The sequence below is a fragment of the Columba livia genome, chromosome 13, assembly GCF_036013475.1.
Source record: "Columba livia isolate bColLiv1 breed racing homer chromosome 13, bColLiv1.pat.W.v2, whole genome shotgun sequence".
In the NCBI taxonomy this organism is placed as follows: domain Eukaryota; kingdom Metazoa; phylum Chordata; class Aves; order Columbiformes; family Columbidae; genus Columba; species Columba livia.
In genome coordinates, this window is record NC_088614.1 from 7,174,660 (window position 1) to 7,198,475 (window position 23,816).

Genomic DNA, 23,816 nt, shown 5'->3' on the forward strand with positions numbered 1-23,816 from the left:
AGGGTGGATTTAAAGAGACAGGAACTGCGTCGCTTTCGCCTCCCACCCCAGCAGGGCCGCGGCCCCCGCAGCCCCCCGCCACCTGGGATGCTCCCGGGGGTTTATTGATCCCTTCAACCCTCCATCACTGCGCACCGATGCGACGAGGGGCGACCATGTCCCCCGCCAAGAGCCCATTTGCAGGTGGGTTGGGTGGGGGGGACACAATGGGAAAAGGCCAAACGCCTTGTTTCAGCAGCACCAATGCCAAGTCTCCGGGCAGAATTTGCTCCGTGCACACTGCAACACAAATTATTTATTCATGAAAAGGCCGTGCTGTCGCTCGGGGTTTATGGCAGCAGTCCGGGCTGTATCCCTTCCCAGCTGGGATGCTGCGCATCTCGGTCCCCTCCCTTCAACACAGAGCATCGCATTGGGATGCTTCCCATCTGCCGGGAAGGTGCAAAACAGCAGGAGGATCTCGCCAGTCCTGTCCACAGATATTTTTTTCCCTAGGATTGCTGAAAATGTGAAACCCCCCCAGCCAGCAGCGACAGCTCACTTCGTGCCTCTGGAGCACGCCAGGTCCTGGTCCTGCCACGCACTCTCTTGTTTCTAAGCATGCCAAATATTTGTGGTACCGTGGTCTCTGTGCGGGTCTGTGTGCATGCATATATATATATATTTGTATTAATACACGAGTGTATTAATGCATAAGTATTAAAGGGGAAGCTCTGTTTAACAAAAATTTAAAAGATGCTCACAAGTGCCTGTAATGCAAAATTTGGGCAATGTACAAAACCATGATTCTTCCAGAAAACCTCCAGCAGGACTGTCGGGCGCACCGGATTGTGTTCGCGTCCTGCCGTTACTGGAGCGCTAGTTTTGAGCCAAGACTATCGGCTCAGATTCGAGACCTGGCTCAGCCAGGACTCCAAGGAGAAAAATGAGCTGCAGAAACCCTGGCGATGGAAACCCACAAGATTTAGGCATGTGCATCCCGCTGGAACGGTTGCGCTCGGTACCTGCCTCGGTCCCCCACCTAGCAGGACGTTTCACACTGTGTTTTCCCACTCAGTTGTTTGGTTTTTTTTCTATATTGATGCATTTTCTTGTCCATCCACTGAAACACATCACATCGGGAAGAAACTCTTACTCTCCCTCAGCTGGAAGAGATGCAACCAGAGTGGGTAGAAATGCTCCCACTGAATAATTTTTTTCAGTTGAAAATGTCTTTTCAAACTACACCAAGTCCTTCATGAACGCAAGAACTGTCCTCAATATACACTGGGGTTTGTTTTGTTTTCCTAAAAATCCCACGCTTCAGGTACTGCATTTTTTGGCAACTGCAAAGTCCCAATTTTTTCATGGAGAGAGACTTTGGGTAGAAACCCTCAAACTTTCCAAGAAAAACACTACAACTGAAGTTGCTTAAACACAAAGAAAGAATTTTGGCAGAAAAAAACAAAGAAATTCCAGCCCCATTCTGTTGTTTTCTCAGTAGTCTTCATGGTTATAGTAGTTTTCCATGTTAATTAGTGGCCAGCTCTTCCTTCTGGGGAGTTCAATGGGGTATAGAGACCAGAGGCTGAATATGCACCAAGGTGCAAGGCACCTCTGACCAACGCAGGATGCTGCTCCTAATAAAATAGCTGTTCAAAGTAACAGCATTTTTAGTGGTACCCAGTGAAAAAGAAATCACTAATTGCTGAGAAAGCGGCAAGAGGAATGAGATTTACTGGTGGCAAGCACCAGTGCACAGCTATCAGGATGGCGTGTGGTTTAAAAAAGTGGATTATTTTGGGAATGGCACCTTTGTGTTGGATGAGGAGGCAGTTTCTGCACTAAAGATGCAGCCGTGTGTTACATCTGTTCATGTCCTCGTTGAGGTTTTGTCTTGCTGCCCTGTGGCTGGAGCGGAGGGTTTGCTCAGCAAGGGCCATCGTGGTTATTAAAGGGTTTAAGATGGGCTTCAGGAGGCTTGAAAAATTAAAGAAAAATAAAGAACACTGTGGGAATATCAGATGAAGGGGCTGGATGGAGAATTATAGACATCAGGGCTATCATGGTGTGGTGGCCGACCACAACACAGCCACATTACTGTCCCTGAGCTCAGCCCCAAATAAATCTGGTTTTCACAGCCTTTACCCAAAGTTCAGGCTTTAATTTAAAGTAAAAACTCATACCCCAATCATCCTCAGTCCTTACTGCCTCGGGAAGTCCTTTCCAGACCAGTTCATAACTCCTGGGTGCTGCTGATGTGCCAGAGGCTGAGGGAGAGGAAAATTCAGATTTGATTTCACACCAGCTCCAAATACCAGTGGGTTTTTCCCTCTGGAAGATGCTCTTGCCACCAGCAAATCCCAGGGTGCCCTCAGACTGCAGAGGGATTTCTCCAGGACATTTTACTAAATTTGGAGATATTTCCCCAAAGGGTAGAGACACATTAAACAGGGCCATCAAGTGGGTTTTTTTAATAACCTGGTGCAGGTGTGGATGAGGGGAGTGAGACGACGTTTGGGGTAAAAGAATAATAGTGAAAAAAATACAATAGAAAGCAAATCAGCTTATGATAAACAACTGAGTACGAATGGGGGAAGACAAAATAGCATTGGGCAGCAGGAGCGATGCAAAATGTAGAGAGTAGAATTAACATCTGCCCATTCCCAGTGCGCCTTGCAGACAAAACCACTGGTGGAAAGGCACAGATTCCTGGTGAGTCCCATCCAGCCCTTGTGTGCAGAAACCCCCCAAAAGGGGCCACTCAGGGAGGGATGGGGATGCAGGCAGTGGGTTTTGATGTACAACGCGGTTCAGAAAGACAAGTGCATCGGGGACTATTTGCAGAAAACCTGCTGAGAAGTTTGGCTGCTTAAGAAATTTAAAAAACCTGCCACCGAGCAAAGGGAGAGAGGGGATTAGCTGGAGGGATCCATGCTGCTGCTGCATCCTCAGTGTGAGAGCGGTGGGATGTGTCTCTAAAAGTCCGGCTGCCTAGAAAAGCATTTCGGGCATCCCAGGAAGGCGGGCGGCTTTTTCCAGGAATGTGATCCCGTGAAGCACAAGAAAGGATGGGGAGAGGAGGAGGAGGGACGGCCCGGCCACAAGGTGTGATCTGAAGGCTTCTCAGCTCAGTGAGGACCAGCCACGGGGAGGATGGATTTTTGGCACTACCAGCAGGACATCACGGGACCTCCCGAACTGCAGGCAGCTCCTGGGGATGCCCGAATGATGCTGAAGGGGAAACACAGCAAAGTCATCTTAAAAAAAAAAAAAATCACCCCCATTCCACAGGGAAAGAAAGGAAAAAGGCAGCTAAAGATGGAATTAAATATCAGGTTCTTTAAGCCGTGTAGGGGGGATAGTGTTTTCCTGGAGCTGTAGAGCTCAACCGAGCTCCATCTCAAAGGGCAAAGCTCCTGGGGGGACCCTGGATGGCCAAGCCAGGGGCACGTCAGCCTGGTAACATAATGGAGGAGGAACAAGAGCACTAGTACATTAAAAAAAAATAGAATTGGAAGATCACAGGTTGCAAAGAAAATTAACGGCAGTGGCAAAAACCACTAGCACAAGGTGGAATTGCTAAATACACAGCATGACACTGCTCCTCAGGCTGGAAGGTGGTGGGGACATTTCCCTGGCCACGGTATTGCAGCCCTGTGATACGACCACCTTCTCCATCCAATTTCCACTCATACTCAGGGGTCTCGATGTGCCAAACCTGATCTGCACCCCTCTGGGAATGGACTGGGAGCAGATATTTCCTTCTCCCAAGCAGTCCCAGCCTGGTTCCAAGTCATTAGCAACATGGAAATAAATGATCCAGAGTGTTTCTGGATCAATATCCTGGGAAATAAAGGGTGAAGCACGAAGGGTCTGCGGCAGACCAGCACGCTGCATCAAGGACCCGACACAATATTCTTCTTTAAATAGCCACAGCTATAATATCTAATAAAAGTCTTGGGATCACTGGGGACTTCAAACCAAGCAATGGATGCTGGAGGTCTCGATCTGCCAGTATTAAAATATCCTCAGAATTTCTGGGGGAAAAAAATCTAAAAGATAATTTCCTAATGCAAAAAGTATTGCCTCCAATATGAGGGAATTCCACGTTCAAGCTCACCCTGGCAGGTGGAGATGAATTTCTCACTGTATTAGGCACGAGCAATCATGGCTTGATTACATTTGTTATGTGCAAACGAAGTAAAGCTCAAAGCAGCAATATATATATATATATATATATACTTGCCACTTTAAAAGGTCCCGTTTCACAGAGCAGAAAATAATTACAAGTGAGATCAATTTGGAGAAACAATTTAGATGAAAAATGTGGTGAAAAGGGAGAAGCCTTTAAGAATTTTTTACCCAAAAAGCAGCAACGCAGACAGAAATATTTGTTAAAAAAAACCCCAACACATCTTGGAAAGGAAGTAAAAGAGCCGCCAAGACTAACACATAAAATACAAACACACAAAAAGAAGAAAAGGGAAACTTGTAGTAATTAACAAACCTCAGAAGCTAGGGAAATTAAAGAGAAAAGGATATTTTCTTTCAGGAAAATAAGACCTGCATTAGCAGCGGGCCAATATTATGCAGAAATAGGAGATTTATCAATAATATAGAAAAGGTAGAAACGCTCAGTGCAGGTTTCCTCCTGGTATCAGGTGGAAAAAAAAAAGACAACGTGCTCACAAAATACTTTCTAAGAGCACATCGGAGGGACACTGAACAGCAAGCTGGTGGAGCTGGGTAATTTTAAACCAGCAGATCTGAATAACTTGCAAGAGTTGTAAAGGAGGAGGCCAAGGAGCTGTCTGGATAGTTAATGGTGATTTTCAATAGGTCTTGGAACAGTCACTGGAAGTGCCAGAGGACTGGGATACCGCCAGCGCTGTGCCCACGCTTCGAGCGGTGAAGAGGACACTGATTTTAAGCCTTTAAGCCCTGGGAGGGATCTTGGACAATTAATGGAGCCGCTAACACTGAACTTGATAGTGGAGCATTAAAAGAAGGTGATATAATGAATGGCAAATAGGAGTTGGAGGGAAATGGGCAGTGGTGAGCTCACCGTCTGTCACCGGTGAGGTGACGAGGGCGTTAGGGAAAAATAATCAAAGCAATGCAATATCCTTAGATTTCCCACAGCCCTTGGCTTGGGCCCAGGCGATGGATTGATCGGGAAACAATACAAAATCAACAGGGCCTGCACGGAATAGATTAAAACCGCAAAACTGAGAGGTCTCAGAGGCCAGTTGTAAACAGTGAGTAAGAGCAGAGTAAGCGTGTGTGCAGAGGCATCGCTGGGGAGCAGCTTTGGGCTGTAGAATCATAGAATGATGGAATAGTTTGAGTTGAAGGGACCTTCCAAGCTCATCCAGTCCAACACTGGCCATGAGCACAGACATCTTCACCCAGATCATGTTGCTGGAGAAGGTCTGAGCATCCTACCTGTGACACCAGCAAACACCGAGGAGCTAAATGCTGGGGAGCAGAGCAGCCTGGGGAGAAGGAAAAGGAGGGATTTGGTCTCTAGTTCCAGCTCAGAGCTCTGCACAGCCGGACTCTCCAGAAAACACATCTCCAGTCAGTGACTCACAACTTCCAGGCTGCTGTGGGTCCTGCAGCAGCCAGAGGGATGGGGGAACCCTCTGGGATGGCATCAGACTCTATACGGGTGTTTTGAAATAAACAGGGCACCTCCCACCCCAGCTCAAATATTTTTTGAGAGTTTCTTGCCTTGTGTGTTTGTTCTGGGCTTGAATGGATGGTATGGTCACCACCTTGCAAAGACCAAGCACAAAAGCCGGAGTATACCTGAGGTCTAACGACATTAGATTGAAATACACAGCTTTGGAAACTGGCATGATTTTAATTTTCGCTTCCCGCTCATTTCCTCCCCCAGTTAATTGAATTCCACGAGTACACAATCACTCGATTTTGTCTCCAAGTTTTCCCTTATCTCCTTGGTCTCTAGCTAAACAACCTCCAAAAACAATTAAAGAACAAAATGATATTGCAGCAAGCAGGACTACTGCTAATCTTCCAGTAGATTGTAGCTTATGAAAATGATTGAAATGGTTGAAAATTACATTACTTGAAGGAGGTCAGCCTCCAAGCTGTAAGTAGCATTTTTCTTTTTTAATATGAGGCTGCTTCAATGCTAATAATCTCTCACAGGTCAAGAAAAGTCAAGACCGGGGTTAACCAGAAAGAGAAACTCCTGCATGTCCTTGGATTTAATACCGGTTTGCAAAAAGCTTAGGAGAAATGCTGAAATGTTCTGCATCCTGCAATAACACTCGTTGTCTCAGAGGGGAAATGGGTTTGCAGAGGGAGGAAGATCGGGGATGGTTAATGGGCACAAACCAGGCATGTATACAGTAAATTACCTTGATTGTCGTCTTTGTGCTGGGCATGGGCTAAGGGCCTTTACTGGTCACCAAATGTATCGCATTAACCTGCTGCATACAGTATGCGCCTGTTTATCCTGCCAATTACTGCAAATCTAATCAGCTTTGGCCGGGTAAAAATAGAGCCAGTTTCCGTGTGGAAGTCAAGAGGCACAAAAACAGCAGCAAAGAAGCTGATCCTGATCATCTGAGCACATGGGAGGGAAGATTCGCAACACCGGGAGCATGAAATGCGTTCTGATGCTTTTTTCCTTCTGGCCAGATGGATCTTTTCTCCCAGGGCGATATGGTCCCCAGCACCCACCAGGCAGCCCAAGGAGCTGGGGAGTGTGGGAACCGACGTTTTGTGAGTTTTCAGGAGCAAAAGAATAGAGCTGCAACTAGCTGGAAGGGACAAGCAAGTTGAAAGTGATGCAGGGGAGGCCAAGGTGTGCACGAGATATTTTGCACTAAGGGCAAAGAAAGATGAGGGGGTGGTACGGGTTGTCATTCAGTCTGGGGGAACTGCAAGTTTAGGTAAATTGGTAGATGGCTGATGACCAGATTTGAGTTCCTATGGGCTGTGCAATGTACCCAGCCAGTGTGTTCAGTAAAATCAACCTGCTATTTCACATAAAGACCCACAAAGCAAATATTGTAGGAGAACAAGAAGAGTACCTGGTTCCACAGGTGGTAGCATCTCATCCTCCTCCTCTCACTCCATCCCTCTGTGATGTTTGCTGAAGGACAGAGGCCATTTTTGCCCACTTGGTAGCCAAAACGTAAAGCCAAGGGAAAACAATGTGATTTTTCCCCCAAGACATCCTATTTTCCCTTTTATTTCACTGGATCACTCTACAATAAATATGTGTCAAGCTGTTTGTTCATGGTAAAACCCAGATCTGTCTCACAGTCGCAGCTTATCATGCAGAGTGGTCCCGTTTGCCCTTCTCATCCCAAGTGGAAAAACCTCTTTTGTCAGCAATACAAGAACATAATTTATTTGAAGGGACTTGGCTTCCCCAGCCACCCCCATTGCCCCGTGTTTTCAATACTGTTTTTCTGCTGCTGCTCTCGTGAAAGGCTGGAAATACCCCTTGGTACGCCAGAAAACCCAAAGTGACTGATTTTCCACAGCTGAAAGATGCTTGTGAATAAAACCCAGGTAGCCAGTCTTAACCAAACAAAACACAACCTTCCTTTCAAGCCTCTGAATTTTATGTCTGCAACCAAGGAGCGGGAATGCTGCCGATAATTAAGGGACATCTGTCACCCGCGTGTTCCTGCTGGTTTTGTCAGGAAATGCGGCTGACATAATGCGAAGGGAAGAAACCTGCTTTGGAAAGCGACTTGGCGCGCTGGGTTCCATGATCATTGTTGCCACGTGCCACGGTCGCTCCTGCCCGTGGATGGTGGAATGGGCCAGAGGAGCAAACGCGGGGCTCGTCACCCCAGTCACAGCCCAAAGCTTTGCCAAACCTGGCAACAAAAGCCACGTCTGGTCCCTCAGTCTTGAGACAGGCTTCAACTTGCATGAGAATTCAAAAAATAAACAGCTGGGAGGGCTTTTTTTTAAAGATTTTGGATGTTTTCTGGAAAGAGCTTGTTTTTTCTAGCTTCTCTTAACAGCCACAGAAAGTCATCTTTATTTAAATTCAGGAGGCTCTCATAAGAATTCCGGAACTTTTAGAGATGAGGGTTGCAACTATTGGCCAAAATGGCTTGTTTTTTTTTTTCCTCAAGCTCTCAATGGACTGAATACCAATATCTGGTTTCACCAGTGGGGAAACTGAGGCAGGGACCAACGACACGTTTTGCCAAAGGTGACCCAGAAAGGCCGTACCGTGGCTGCCACGCAGTCACGGGCAGAAGGAAACACTCGCTCCTCTGCCCTGCCCCTTTGGAAAACGTGCTTCTGAAACCCGGGATTGGGATTTGCTTTAAATTGAAGAAACAAGGCTCCTTCCCGGTTTTCAAGAGAACAGAGGATCACCGGTGCTCTGCAGCGCATCAGCCACTCCAGTTGCCAGCACGGACCATGGGATTTTTAGGCAGGATTCTCTTCTCTGCAGGATCACCTGCAAAGCCAAACATTGAGCTTAAAACCTTGAACACTCAGGAATCAACCAAGTAACAAGGGATTACATTTGCAGCTTAATGGAGATGCCGATGTACGAATTTCTGTGTGAATAATGAATGTTTGGAAATGCTTTGAGCGTTACAAATGGTCAGGACAGTGTATTTTCTTGTGTTCAGAAAGCCAGTGGCAATAGTTCCCAGAATTGTTTGGACTGTAGGAGTCTAATAATTCATAACATAGAAGAAATGTCTTTCGCCGAAGCAAGAACACATGGCAATATAAAAAAGTTGACACTACTCATATTCTTTTCTTATGAAATACTGTCACACAAGGATGTTCAAGGATCTTTTTATTTTTTTCTGAGCAGATAAACAGCTATGGAAGGATTTATTCCATATTTGATGTACTTTTTCAAACCAGGTTTCTTTCTTACGGCCTGTTTTGTAGGGGATAGAAGCAGATGCACTCTGCAGTCTGGAATAGCGTGTCTAGACTGTCTAAACACACACAACTCCTTTGCTTCCCAAAAGAGGAGTAGAACGCTATCCTACACATTCCATGTGTTGTGCTTCAAAAAAAAAAAAGGAAAACACAACCCAAACCTCCACAAAGCTCGAAGCCAGATTCATAGGCTTCCAGGATCTGCTTAAGGAATCAGCAAGCAGGATTCGGGAGTAGTTAAGAACAGAGTGTATCACATGGTACCTATTAACATGGGATAATCCAGGAGGAAAAGAAAGGGTGAGGGATAAAGGAATGTCGCCCTAGAACAGCGAGATTTTTAGAAATCAAGCCACGAGGATTCTAAACCACCAGATTAGCTCAGCTGTCACTGTCAAGAGATGCCCCAGGCACAAAGCGCGGGAAGCGGCGGGGATGGAGAAGTAAAGAGTATTTGAATTTTCACTGTGATGAAACGCACACCTTGATCCTGCCAAAACGGAGCATCCCAGGAGCACACGGTGCCGACTCTTCTGAAGTGGAGGAAAATTTGGATTTGGACTAAAACGCTCATCCCAGACACATTGAGATGAACAGAGCTCTCCAAAAGAAGCGAAGCTGCAAGTTACATCCTCTGTCTTCTGTATTGTTCATTTCTTACCCGGTTTCATTTTCAGCCAGGAATAAAATCTTCCTTGGGCTTTTGCCTCCTATAAATGCTCTTCTCACAACCACCCCATGCTCCTCCTTCACCCTCTGTACATATAAACCGGTATCACTTGACCCTTCCCTCCAAACTTCCTTTGTGATTAAAACCACCAGGGTTTTCAAGAGTCTGTGAATTCTGGACAGTTAATTCTGGAGAAGGTGTCAGGCTGAAATTCGATGCCAAATCAATACCTGAACCAATTTCTCACTTGCCTGGAATGCCCCAGGGCCTGCTGTCTTCATTAGGAAACCAAAGAACATACAGGGGGCTGGATTTTTAAAGTTAAGTGACCCAAGTCAAACTCCGGAGTGAAATGCCTCCAAGTTATTTGTTGAAAGTGAAAATGTGGAAGAAATCGACTTTCAAGCCACATGCAAACACCCAATTGAAGGCCAGTTTCTTCCAAATTTTTGGTCTCCGGCTCCAAATGTATCAATTGTGCATCGGTCTGGAGCGCTGCAGAGCATCCTCTGCTCCAACAGACATGCTGGCAGCACTCAGCCCCGTACAGGATCCGTCCCTAAATCTATGTACAAAGCTCCAAAATCACAGCAGCCTGCTTTCCCTGCTGGGCGGAGGGTGGCAGAGGGGCATGTCCTAAAAAGGGGAGATCACATCCTGGGGAAAAAAAAAAAGCAACAAAACCAGAACCATCTGAAATGAAATCCTGGCCCAGCTGAAGTCAATGAAGGTTCTGCCACGAGTTTGAACGGGGCCGAGATCGCGCTCTGCCAGCAACACGTGTCTGTTTCGCTGTCCCAAAAAGACTTCTTTAAACAAGAGCAGGCTGCCCATGGTTTTCATCAGTCTCAAATATTTCCTATGTTTATTTTCTTGGCCAAGCCCCAGATTTGCCAATTGCTGTACTGCACACTGCCGGCCCGCGCTCCCTCCCATGTAATCAGACGTCGTATTTTTGCCTCCTATCCCAAACCACTGAGCGGTGCCACTCTGAGTCATTAGTCCCACCCCACACTCCTCCCCAAATACCTCTGGTTTATATTTACTCCACAAAATGCTTTGGGTTCATTTTGGGAAGGAAGATGCTTCAGCAATGCAAGATGACACCATCCTTGGGTGGCTCTTTCCGTGAGGATGCGACAGCAGCCTGGCCATTTGCTATTCCCGTCCCATGAAATCAGAGCGCTTCAGAGGTATGAGAGGGGCTGGAGACTTGGGTGTGGGGGTTTTTCTTTAGCCATGGGAGCAAGGGAGCAGCTGGAGACGGGCTGTCCAAGAAGGGCTGCTCAAGCTCTGTGTGGATCACGTGTGAACAACAGATTCCATCCTTGCAACAGCAGGGAAACCACCGTGACCAAAAGGATGTCCTCAGCAAACACCATCACTTGGCCAAGCACGGTTTTATTGCAAAACTGCTTTCTCAGACTAGTTGCTTGCTCCTTTACCACCCCTGTTTTTTCATCTGTCAGCTAGAAATAATGCTGGCATATGATGCTAAATTTTGGGTCCAGAAGGACCAGTTTTATCCCAGAAAAGGGGAAAAAATCCAGGTTGTGTGCTGGCTGCTGGTATTGCCCTCACCCACCTGGCCAGGACACTCCTGCTTTACACTGAAATCCCGAGCAGAAAAGCGCAGAGCAGCCCTGTGGTTGGGGCTCAGAGTCGGCCCTTCATCCCATCTGCTCGGAATCACCCACTGCGGCTGGGACGGGAGCAGACGGCTCCAAACCCTGAGCCACACTGGCTGAAGTCCCCAGGAAAAGCTGTCAGTGTGGGACACAGAGCCAAGCAGTGCTGGGCTTAGGGATCTGGATATACTGGCCTTCCCTTCCCATCACTACTAGTACCTCTCATTTTCCAGTCCCTGACCCCAAAAAGCATCATATCCCCCAGTTAACTCATCCACCAGAAAGCCACGTGCTCCAGAAGAGCCCTGTGCTGGATGGGCAGATGGGGAAACGAGGAATAGGGATGGATCTGCCTGGCGTTGCACCATGAATCGCTGCAGAGGCAGGTCAAGGACAAAGATATCTCCTAGTCCAAGGCTTCGTCTTGCTTTTTCCACGTGCTTTTTCTATGTGCTTTTTTCATGTGCTTTTTTCACGTGCTTTTTCCATGTGCCCTCCTGCAGCTGCACCAGGCAGAAAGACAGGGACCGCTGTCCCATGGTGTCCCCATCGGCAGCCTTGGGGACAGGAAGAAGAGCCAGGGTCTTCATGCTGCTGGGAGTGACTGACAGATCTCAATAGCTTCGCTGACACTTTCTCCACATAATTGTAGATCTTGGAACTGTTTTTCTAAAGTTCAAAACTAAAAAGGGAGTCTTTCAGCCATGCTGTCTCCCAAAGTTTGTGTTTCTTTTCAAAAGCCTGAATTGGGAGGACTGGGGTGCTTTCCCTTTTTAAAGATTCCTCTTATTTTGTTAATCTCCCGCTGTTAAGACTGATCTCCTGATTTCTTTGGATTGTCTTTTTTTAGCACTGTAGGTGGTTGTTGCTAATTATTTAGCAACACCCGTGTTGAAAAGTGAAAACCAAGTCCCATCCTGTCAGTTGTTTTTCCCAGAGCATCACCCACTAGAGCTACCACCTCTTCTTTCGCTTTTTGTGGTTAATAGTGGTTTCTTTAATGATTATTTCCTATTTATGTTCAACCAGTGCCCACAATCCCTTGGCAGCATGGAAAGACCATGCTCTCTGTATTCACTCCTTCAAAACACAACTCTGCCCCATAAAACACCTGCCCTGCAGATGTGACCCCAGAGAGACCCCTGACATTTCACAGAAGGAACTGATGACACGAGGCCATCCCTGACGAGTGTCCATCACCCCTGTTTCTTACAAGGATGCCCCAATCCTTTAGGTTTGTGCTTTGGGCCCAACAGTTCTCATTTCCAGGCTGAGCAAAGCTGAGTCTTTGCAAGTCCACCCTATATAGGGACAACCTAAAGTGGGGACAGCTGGACTGCACCTGAGTCTCACCAGCATCCCATGAAGCCCAGTAAAGACCTCTGCCATCCCAGCTGATGCTCCGGTTCACACACAACAGTGTGAGGACAGCTTTACCTTATTGAGTTTGCTGCGGGCTGTCACCTGCTGATGTGCTTTTGATTTACAGCTGCCACATCAACTCTTCTCCCTCTGCATTTCAGCACAACAGCCAAGTTCCTTTAGTTGGCCTGGTTGGGCAGCACCAGGATTGGGTGCCCCAAATGGACATGGATTTGCCTGGTCCCAAAATGTCCAGGACAAAGTCACGTTTTCCATTATTTCTGGGGTTTGCAGCAACAGTAGGTTCCTGGCACCCTCTAATGGAAAAGATAAGTCACTGAACTACCATCCCCTCGGTCCGTCAGTCTTGGCTCCTGCATTTTCTATTTTTAATCGAATATCATGGTAATAACTCCTGTGCAGGCATGATACACCCTGTGCCATCACGGACCCCGAGAATGTGCTGAACAAATGTCAAGGCTGCCATGGGGAAGCAGAGGCCGCCCAGTGATCGCCCCCGAGCCCTGGACACCAGCACGCCCAGGGATTGCTGCTTTACTTATGGAAATGCGAGGCAATAGCTCATTAGCTCTGACATTTGTGCCTTGTTTGTGAATTTAAGACACATGCTGGTGGACTAGTCATGTTACATTGCCGGTCCTTCCCTTTCCTTCTTCTCTCCCATGGCCACATTGATAGGGTGGCATTTTCTAGGCTTTTTTTTCAAGGTGAGCAGCCTGGAAGCGTCTCAAATCTCTGCCCAGGTTCAACTGGGCTCTGGACCTGGTTCATAAACAGAATTATGGCTTGAATTATAAGTTCTTTTATTTTTTTTAAAGCTTAGCTCTTGCTAGAAAGTGAAATCCCTATCCCAGGCAAAATAGGATATTTCTACCCAGCACTGACCTGCCAACAGAGGAGGCAAAGTACAAGCAGGACCCAGCCTGTCGATCACGCTCTTGTCCTTTACACATACTATACTCAGAGATAAATAAAATAATTTAAATAATGGTTTAACACAGTAAAATCTAACTGCCAGGAAATATCAGTCCGTGCCCATCTCAAAGCTCTGAATTTACTGCAGCACACAGAAGTTTTGCAAACTTAGCAGGGTGTAAGGTGGTATTTCCCTTGGCAAAAGGCTCCCAAAAAACAACGCAAGCGAAAGAAAAAAGCAAACTGTCCCAAGTCTGCCAAATGTGCCGTTGCTGACACCAAGAGTTTAACACCCCCGGAGCTACCTGCCCATCTTTTGTCTCACAACAGAGAGTGAAAACCAGGCTGCAAAGTGCCAGATCATAAAAAAGCATAGAGAACCAGCATCCCCTGAGGGCCAGCTGAGACTGTTTGATGTATTTTACTGGTGAGTTTAAGGCAGAGTTGAACACAGACCTCTGGAAGTGAAAGCCAGTACTCAAATCCAGCAGGTCTCTTCTAAAATCCCTTTAAAATCCTTTTACTTTTCGAATCCCAGTTTCCACAGCAACAAGACACATGGCTCTCTGCGGAGTTCAGGGCTATAAATAAACCCTAGATCTATAGCTGTGATATTAGCTATGAGGGCTTTAAAAAATGGCATGGGGTAATGAAGTGAAAGGATCAGTGCTGAAAGGAAACAAATTTAATGAGGAAAAGATGGTTCCTAACTCGGTTTTGGGTGTAGCTTTGAACAAAGGAAAACCGACAAAACACACCGCCTGGTAAGATCCTGCCTTTTCTAAGGGTCCTATTGATTTAAATCGAATTGTTGGAAACGGTGCCTTGCAGTCTCTGTTTTACATATGTTTAAGCTCTGTGTTTCAATGGTCTTCTTAAAAAAAGGAGGAGAAATGGCTATTAGCCATTGTTTTCACAGCCTGGCTGTTCTGGGGAAGCTATTAAGCAGCTAATACTGGGCCAGATTTTGACAGCCTTATGCATATCGAACCTTGCCATACCAGTGACTCCACCAGCTCCGCTTTAGAGACGAAAAGGACTTGTATGTGTGCTAACTTTAAAGCCGTATTTTAATCCTAATTGCTTTTCTGACCCGGGATTGCCCGCCGAGGAAGATGCTGTTCCATGAGACGCAGTCAGAGGGCAGGAATTCGGGCTGCTGGAGCTGAAGAAGCGCTGTCCTTACTCCTTGACATCAGCGGATAAACAAAGATGCAATCCCAGAAGGAAAGATAAATATTAGCTGTGTTAGAGGCAAAGAGGAAATTAAATAACTGTCACATGGCATAAAAACAAGCTTGTCAGGGGAGAGAGAACTGGCGGTTTTGAGCTCGCAGAACAGATTTGTATACAGTAGTGAGGAGGAGGAGCTGGGGAAGGAGAAGAAAGGGAACACAAATCAAGGAGTTATTTGGAGTTTTCTCTATTACAGACAGAAGGTCCGTGTTATTCAAACAGATATACCGCATGTCACCCGTTTTCTGGTGTTTGTTATTTTAAGGAAGGTCTTAGGAAGAAAATAAATTCCACTTCGAGGCTCCTTTATATCCATTTTAGGCAGTCTGTGGAGAGAAGACCAAAGAGCGGGGCTGTGGAGATTCCTCTGGTGGGGCATCCTCTGCTCCCTCCCCAGCAAGCAATTGTAGTGACTTACTGGGAAGGAAACCCACCAGTTGCTTTACCTCGGGCTCTGCAGCAAGACTGAGGTAATTCATTTAAATGTGACCCCTTCAAGTTCAACCTGGAACCTGATCATCTGTCTGGGTCCTCCTCAATCTCATCACCAGCGGGAAAGATTGTGGACATGACGGTCTGGGGTTGTGCCTCTTCAAATTAATTTGCTTTGCAAAATGGAATAAAATAGGAAGCAGAAGGACATTGAAGTCTCCCATGAGTGACGCCAGATCAGGTTTTGCTTGTCCTGAAGGTGTTGGCTTGCCCATGGTAAGAAAAGCCAGACATAAAGCACATTATTTTGGTCACTAACACAAGTGGTCTGATGGAGAGACCAATGCAGACAACATTGCGTGTTACAAATCCGACAGCAGGACAAAGCCATCTGCTGTTGGGCTGAGTCCTGTACGAGGCAGCTCCAACAACAGCACAGCCACCAGTTTGAACTGGTGTCTTTTTCTAACATTGCCACATTTCAAGCAAAACTGCGCTGTAGGAACTTCTTGGTGGGAAAGAAACGTCACAAAAATTAACCCAGTACAGGAAAAAAAAAAAAAAAGAAAAAAGAAATGCCCAGCTGCAAGTTCTGGGCTCAGAAAGCAAACATCGAATTCCTGCACCGTCTGCCCTAGTGACATTTCTGGATTGAATCATGTTTTCCAAAGGACTTTCAAGTTTCTATGCTCTTTGGTACCACCTAGTCTGGATTAAAGCAAAGCAAAAGAAGAAATATGAATAACCTTTCCCTTCAGAGAACACATCGGGCATAAGATACACACTCTGGGACTGATGATGCATTTCTTTTCCTGTGACTAACTGATCATCAAGCAGGACATTTGAGAAGTAGCACTTTTAATAGAAGACACAAGAAGCCAGAATCCATAAAGCAATATTAAAAAAAAGGTATTGCAGAGGAAGCAGGCACCAGGCCCGCTCTCCAAGGGCTCTGTCCTGCTCCCCCTGAAATCAAAAGGAGTTCTGGAGTTGGCTGCAGTGCGAACAGGAACAGTCCTTAAGGCACTAATTAGTACAGCTGGCTGAATAATACATAATGAACAGTTCATTCAGCTAATTTCATCTCTATTTCTATTCATGAATTGCCTGTGAACCAATCCAAATTTTCTCATTTTGGTCGTCATTCAGGAGTTATTTGTGGGTTTCTTGAAATCATCCCCAGCGTGCGATTCCAGCGCGCACCACAACTGGTAAATATTTGATGTTTGCACAGAAGTGTGTGAAGTGTGGGGCGAGCAGGTAGGGCAGGTGACATTATCCCTCTTTTCTGAGCTGATATTTATGTGACCAAGTGCATTGGGAGTTTCAAATGTTGCAAAGAAATACTGAACTTTACATTTATATTTGGTAAATACTTGTGCACGTTCCTCTTCTTCCTGCTTTCTCCTTGAGCGTTGTGAATGGATCTATCTGGTTAGTGACATCCTGACCAAAGGCAGAGAGAGGAGGGATATGATGTGAAAACACCCCAAGGAATGTCACTGGAATAGTCAAATAAATACTTTCAGACTTTGCCTTCCAGCTGTAAAGTGATTTGGCTGGAGCAAAGAGTAAATTAAATTTGTGTAAGGGATTAGAGCTGGAATCGGGCCGTGGATAGAAGGTGATAACTCCACTTTGAGATGTTGCACATCCCTCTCCAGGTACCAGAGCAGCACCCTGGGCACGGGGCCAGTGCTGGCCCTGGCAACCTGGCCCAGGAGGCGGAAAGCGACTGCAAAAGGCAACTGAAAATGATTGCAACATAGACTTGTTTTGTCACGAGTCACCCAAAATGTGGCTTTCCTGGGGTGAGATTAAAGTAAGGAAGAATTCAGAGCAGGAATCCAAAGGAAAGAGCTGCCCTGGGATGGCGGGGACAGGGAGGCTGGAGCTTCAGCAAAGGCTGAGACATCCCTGTCCTTCCAGTGTGGGAGGCAGGAACAGCCCAAACAGGGGCAGCCAAAGACAGAGAAAACCAAAAATGTTCCTTTCACCACGGTTTCCAAGACAGACGTAAGGAGGAAGGGAACAGAGCAGGAGAAGCATTTTTGGCAGCCAGGGACTGTGGACTTTCATGCTCAGGCAAACCCCATGAGGAACCGCACAGAGCCAGGTCTGCCTGGCTTTTGAGACTTGAGGGACAATGTTCCGTAGGGGAAGGGACACAGGGAACACCTGGCCAGGGAAGCTCAGGGCTGAGTCGCACTTTGAGTTTTGAAAGGGGACAGATGAGACAAATTGGTGACGGAGGGGAGGCCTTTTCCCAGGGAGACGCATCTGTGCCGTATGCCTTCAGCTGGAAAATAATAAAAAAAAAAGAAAAAAAGAAAAATCCCTATTTAAAGGCAGGTCTGTGCCTGCCAGAGTCTATCAGCAGAGGGCACTGACACTCGCACAGACACATCCCGACACATCCTTTAATCCATCCAGCTTTTGCTGCTGTCCCAGCAAGGACACCTTCCACCACCCCTGCACAAACCAAACACGTTCCGTTCATTATTTGAAGGGCAGACTGCAAGGGATGCTGCAAGCCCAACATCTGGCTTCTTTTCTCTTTTTAATTTTTTTTCCCTTTTCCCAAAGCTCACGTGATATATTTCCATGTCCTTAAAGGTGGCGTTTATTTGCTGGTTTTTTTGGGATTTTTTGTGCAAAACCAAGAGCTCCAGTTGCAGCACCTGTGAGAAACTTTTCAGGAAACAACCCCTGTGCACAGAATTAGTTGTGTGAATGCGCAACAGCAACATGTATCTTGCCTTTCCGTATAACAGAGCAGACAGAATGCAAAGCGATTGCTCCTGTCACTGCATCCCAGCAGAAAAGGAGATCTGGGGGTTTAGGGTAGAGCTGCAGGACACAGGTTTTACACATGTTGACATACAGAAGTATGTTTTCTCTCAGCATAACGTCCTAGGATGGCATTCAATCCCAAAAATGGAGAAGAGGTGTCTTTGGGTGGAACCCATGCGAGGGAAGGGGGTCTGTCACAACTGATGAACTCATACCCAGCGAGACCAAGACAGCAGCAGGTTCACCTATGGCTTTGCAAGTCATATGGGGAGAAGTTTCAGAATTTCCAGGTTTTTTGACAGAAGCGCTAAGATTTAAGCCACATTTGGGAGGTTTAAAAAACGCCAAACATGCAAAAAACTTCCACCCATTCAATGGCAAGCACCAAACAGCCTCCTAAAGGAACTGGGGAACTTTTAAAAGGTGATAGACAAAAGCTCTGAAAAGGTTCATGGGGAGGAGTCCTGTGGGCTGGGAGCGCTAGGCATGAACTTGATCCGGGTAACTCAAATGGCCTTTTAACCAGCAGCCTCCTAAATATAAAGCTTCCCCTCTCATTTCAACAGCAGAAGTTCTACTGTTGACTCTGTGGAGGGATAAAAAAGTGAAATAGCTTCTTTCGCACAGGAAATCCAAGTACAAGAGTTCAGCAGGTGAGAACTAAAGTAGATATGTCCAGCGCTGAAGAAATGGACCCTCTTCCCTCTGCTGACTGAGACATCCAGTGACAGCTGCTGCATGTCCTGAAAATACAAAAAGAAAACAACGTCGCTCTCAGTTATTGTTTACTGATTATTCCGACAAGAAATCCTTCCCAGCTGTTTGTCTCAAACATGAACAAGGAGAATTTACAGGAAGAGAGAAGATGCTGGAAATAGGATGATCTGGGGATGAGACAAGGAGCTGGTTTAGGTGCCCAGAGGGCTCTGATTTTAGGGGAAACGTGTCTGTGTCTGCACAAACATCCCAGAACGACCTTCACTCCCAACCCGCTCTCTTGAGCAAGTGGTAACATGAGCTCTTCCCAAGTCGATTTATCTTGCTGAGGGTGGTTCCTTGCTTTGCCACTGGCTAGCCAGGAATTCTTGGTGGCTTGTGACGGAATTATATGTCACACTTGTTTCAGTTTCCTCGGGCTTCATCCAAAACCACTTCTAATCAGAGAAAATGCTCCCAGTTCATCTGCTGCACTCCAGATTAGAGTTTGTCTTCCTGTCTGGCACTCAAGACAAACAATTGCTGCTCTGGCTGTAAACCACAGACTCACTCTTAGCAGCAAAATTCCCATTCAGACTTTTATCTGGGCTCAGGCTTAGCCCTAGTTCCCAAGCAGCAAAGTTTAAAGCTTCACCTTGCCGCAGATCGGGCAATCATCAGATACCCAGCTCTGAGCGCAGCGTAGCGCTTTTGGGGTGGATTAACACTGGGATAAAGACACCAAAATAAGCAGAAAGGCCACCAAAGAACTCTGCGTGCAGACGCCTCCTGCTTTGTCCGTGCTGCAATTCGATGCAAACCTTTCCTGAAGGACTGAGAGCCATTCCTCTGTTTTCTGCGTATCTCGTCTTCTGATGGACAATGCTGGGCATGGCAGGAAAAGGAAGCGCACACGGTTTGCACTTGACAGGGATTGCTGCGTGGAAAGGACACACAGAGCCTGTGGGATTTTCAAGGACCCTCTCGCAGCAGGAATCTGCAAAACAGAAGCAGAGTTGTGTAGCTTTATAATATATAACATTATGCAGCCCCAGTGAGCGAACGTCCTTTGGCTGCTTGCTCTTGCATTTCAGCAGGACTTCAATAAATGCAGTTGATAGTCTACGATATTCCACAGGGAAATAAAAAAGGATAAACTACCAGCATTTGGAATTTTTGTGGTGCAGCAGTTTGTCTTCACAAGGTGTATAATGAGATTTCCAATAAACCGTCCCCCAAAGGAGTAAGCCTTTTTCTCTTATACAGTACCAACACAAGTGTTCACACAACACGCGACAGAAATCCCCCTGTGTTTGGGCATCGTGTGCACCCCATAAAGATCAACTCAAGACAAAATGCAGCTCTGCTATCAAAGCATCAACGTTAGCTCCTCTGTTTATCTGAGTTGCAGCAATATTGCACTTGCTAAGAGAAAAGATGCGGTCCGTCTTCCAAGAAGATTACAATCATATAAAGATCAAGTCTGGAATAATCCTCTGCCTGCCTGGGGCCGCATTTAAAAATGTTGTTCCTGGCCAGCACCACTTAAAGATCTCCACCCAGATCATTTATCCGGCTGACGCGCAGCCTGGCTGCTGGGCTATGAGATACACAGCCGAGTCCCATGGACAAACATTATGAAAAACAAAGAAATTATGTGTCCGCCTCTTGGTTGCTGGATGCAGCCCATGCAATCCATAAGCAGAGCTGATAATAAAACTGCTTCAAAATGTGCATCGCTACATTGCTGTCAGCCAGAATCCCGGGTTGGAATGGAGAGTGGGAATGTGTGGGGCAAAAAAAATACTATTTTAAGAGGCATTTAATATGTCTTTTGTTTCTACACTGTTTTTAAAGACAACCTGAAGTTAACTGCCAAACTGAGAGCATGGCTTGGTTTGGTGAGACCAGAAAACGCTGGTGCCAAAGGCTTTGCTGGGATTTTGGCATCACGCACCCCCTTGCTCCATTCTTGAGGCTCTTTGCCATCTTGAAACAGCCAAGGCAAGAGCATCATGGCCATTCCTCCTTCTTCACATGGCTCCTCGTTGACAAAATGAGGGTGCTTTTGACAGAAAATCAGAGAAAAGGCGTGTGCCGCACTGGAGGCAGCGAAGCGCACAGGTAGCGCTCTCCGGAGCAGCAGACGCACCGGCCACGGGGGAGAGAATGAAGCCGGTCACATGATTTAAAGTCAGTCTGGACCGTGCCCTGAGGTGCCGCTCCAGGGCACTGGGACAGCTCTTGCCCTGGGTGGGAGGGGATGGCAGCCCCAAGCCCAAATTAGTCACCACAGCTCCTGTACGAGGTCACCTCAGGGTGGCAGCACCACGACCATCCCACTGCGACACCCCCTACGACCCCCACACAGCCGCCGCGCCCGCACACAAAAGGTACTGGTCCCCGCCCCTCCCCTATTTAACCGTCCTTTCGACCAATCAGCGCCAGGGGAGGGGACTAAGGGGGAGGGGCGGTGGCTAAAAGCTGGGGATTGACAAGTCCCCTGGATTCCGCTCTCGTGCGCGAGGAAGGGGGTGGGGAGAAGCGCGCTGGCAGCCAATCCGCAGGTGCGCGTAGATGTCTCAGCCAATCGGCAGGATGGTGGGCGTGGCCCGCCGCGGGGTCAGGCCGGGAGTGAAGGCGCTCGGTTGCTCCTTCCTCTCTTTCTCTCCCCCCCTCTCCGCTCCCGGCTGTGGGACTGCTCACCGCGGGATCCCTCCGCCGCGGAGCGGCGTTGCGCGCTCGCTTTCGTCCTCCTCCGCCTGCTCGCTGCCTCCCAGCGAGGGATTATTTCGCGCGGTTGTGGCGGCGGCTCCGGCGGGGCCCAGCGCGGCGGGACGGGCTTGCGCGGAGGATGGAGCCGGCTGGCGGTCGCCTGAGAGAAGCAACCGCCCCGTGAGGGAGGACGCGGGAGCGCAGAGGCCTGCTTGGGGCCGCCGGGCCCTACCGGGCGGGGACCCCGCGGCCAGGCCGCGCCTCAGCGTTCGGGCCTGCTCCCCCGGAGCCCACCCTTGGGGGGGCCCGGCCCGGCCCTGCCCGCCGCCGGGGGCTGCCCCCCGCGCTCCTCGCCGCCGGGCCCCCTCGCCCCCCGGGGGGCGGGTTTGCCGGGGGGGCGGGAGCGCGGAGGGGGCCGCTCGGGGGGTGGCGGGGCGCTGCCGCCCGGCCTCGCCGCCGCCCGCCCCAGGGGCTGCTCCGTTCGGGCCGGGGGGAGGCGAAGCACCATGGTGGAGAAGCGGTGCCCGCGGCTGCAGCGGGACAGCGTGTACCGCTGGTTCTCCGAGCTGCCCTCCCCGCAGCGTGTGGAGTTCCTGTGCGGCCTCCTGGACCTGTGCATCCCGCTGGAGCTGCGGTTCCTGGGCGCCTGCCTGGAGGACCTGGCCCGCAAGGACTATCACTCTCTGCGCGACTCCGAGATCAAGGCCAACAACCCCGCCGACCTGGGCAGCCTCACCAACCTGACGGACGAGGTGGTGCGCAGCAAACTTCTGGTCTCCCTCGCCCTGCTCGGGTCTGCCCACCGAGAGGCGGCCGGGGTCTTGTTCCGGACCCTCACCCACATCGATTCCGTCATCAATAACTATGGGCTGCAACTCAACGAGGGCCGCACGGGGGATGAATTCCTGTTGCTTTTCACCATGGCATCCAACCACCCGGCATTCAGCTTCCACCAGAAACAGGTGCTGAGGCAAGAGCTCACCCAGATCCAGAATATCATGGCCAGCACCAGCAAGAATCCCAGCACCTCTACCCTCAACACCATGGCAACGTATCCTGGCTGCCATAAGGTGGGTATCCTGCTTTTGCACTTTGTAATGGCACTGCTGCAAGGCTCTATGTCATCTTCAGCTCTGACTTTAAACCTTTCTTGTAGTGTGGGCATTCTTGTAATGACTGGCAGAGATCGCTTGCTTGGTTGAGGATGAGAGTGGTCAACTGAGGGCAGAAACTGGGGATGTGTATAGTTTTGATGGGCTCATGACATTTAAATGAGGGGGGGTTCACGAGCAGATGAACAGGCAGCTGTATAAACCTTAACTGATTGTTTGCCACTGAGGGGACAGTCTTGCCAGTTGCATGGAAGACCAGTGATGTAGCAGAGGCAACAAACACATCATATCTCTAGATTTGGGAACAAGCATCTGTTTAAAAGTTTCCCTGGAAGTAGCTGGAAAGGAGGATGAGCCTGGGGAGTAGCTGTTTAGTGGCAAAGGCATCTTGGTGGGTCTGGGTTTTGTTCAGGCAAACACATTGAGTTTCTGATACTAAACTTAAATGTTGTGGTTGCCTGTCACCCTGTATCTCGGGTATTGATCTTAGTGTCAGTGGTTCACCATCATTAGCTTGTTGTTCCTTCATTCAATTGCCAGCAATTTAGCTAGACAGTAACGTTATAAGATGTGCTGTTACTACTTAGATATATTACTGACTGCTTAAGTGCTCTTAGCCTGCTACAATTAAGGAGTCAAACTGTCGACTGAGTTTAACCTGCTTGAAAGTTCAGACTAAGCACCAGCTAAGGGTGTGTGTGATCAGTTAACAGGCTGGAGCTTTTGAGAATGTTACTGGCTCAGTCAGCAAATAAATCTGTCACCATTCTGTTGAGAGATCTGGTGTATACCTGAAGGCTACAAAAATCCCTGTATTGGAGTAGTATCCTAAATGAAGCTGTTTCTGAGAGCTCAGTACAGATTTCGTTAAACTGAGCACTGAATTTCAAACTCAAATGGAAATGCACGCTCAGTCTTCCCCTGAGTACAAATTTCCATCCAATTTCATGTTCTTTGAATACCACTGCTTTAATTGTAAAATTTAGATGAGTATTAGTAAACTTCATATTTCTCTTAATTTGTCCTTCCTATGCCTTTAAACAGTCCTTGTTCCTGACATTTTGTTTTAAGGGGAAAGAACAGGGTATGGTAATGTCTCTTTATTCAGCTTAAACCTCTATGTGAATAAAATATAGATGGAAAGAATATTTCATATGGAATGTAGAAGGGCTTAATTAAAACCAGAAAAAGCTTCCTTTCAGATATTTAACTACTTGTGACTTCTGTTATTCAAAAGATGCATGGAACCCAGGTTTGAAAGGAAAGACTGTAAATCATACACGTTTTCCCAAAATAAGGTAAAATTACGTGGGCAGGAGCATTTTTTAGATTTTGCTTTCCAAGCCT

At 47.7% G+C, this 23,816-nt stretch overlaps 1 protein-coding gene and 2 long non-coding RNA genes across 4 annotated transcripts in view; 2 read left to right on the forward strand and 1 right to left on the reverse strand.

Moving 5' to 3' along the window:
* The first annotated feature begins 46 nt into the window (after positions 1-46).
* On the forward strand, positions 47-19,885 carry LOC135575342 (uncharacterized). Of its 2 annotated transcripts, XR_010465920.1 has the most exons (3): positions 47-183; positions 496-10,752; positions 18,574-19,885. It is a non-coding gene; the product is annotated as an uncharacterized LOC135575342 (long non-coding RNA). The 2 variants fall into 2 exon arrangements; XR_010465919.1 differs by lacking the exon at positions 47-183 and having other exon boundaries at positions 198-10,752.
* Positions 17,875-21,488, reverse strand: LOC135575341 (uncharacterized). The gene is made up of 3 exons (XR_010465918.1): positions 21,349-21,488; positions 19,464-19,639; positions 17,875-18,689 (listed from the first exon to the last, which is right to left on the reverse strand). It is a non-coding gene; the product is annotated as an uncharacterized LOC135575341 (long non-coding RNA).
* Positions 21,245-23,816, forward strand: part of ZCCHC14 (zinc finger CCHC-type containing 14) — a 51,009-nt gene continuing 48,437 nt past the window's right edge. Inside the window, exon 1 of the mRNA XM_021290656.2 lies at positions 21,245-22,427. Within this exon, the coding sequence (XP_021146331.2) occupies positions 21,864-22,427 (564 nt within the window). The 5' untranslated portion in view covers positions 21,245-21,863. The remainder of the gene's footprint in view (positions 22,428-23,816) is intronic.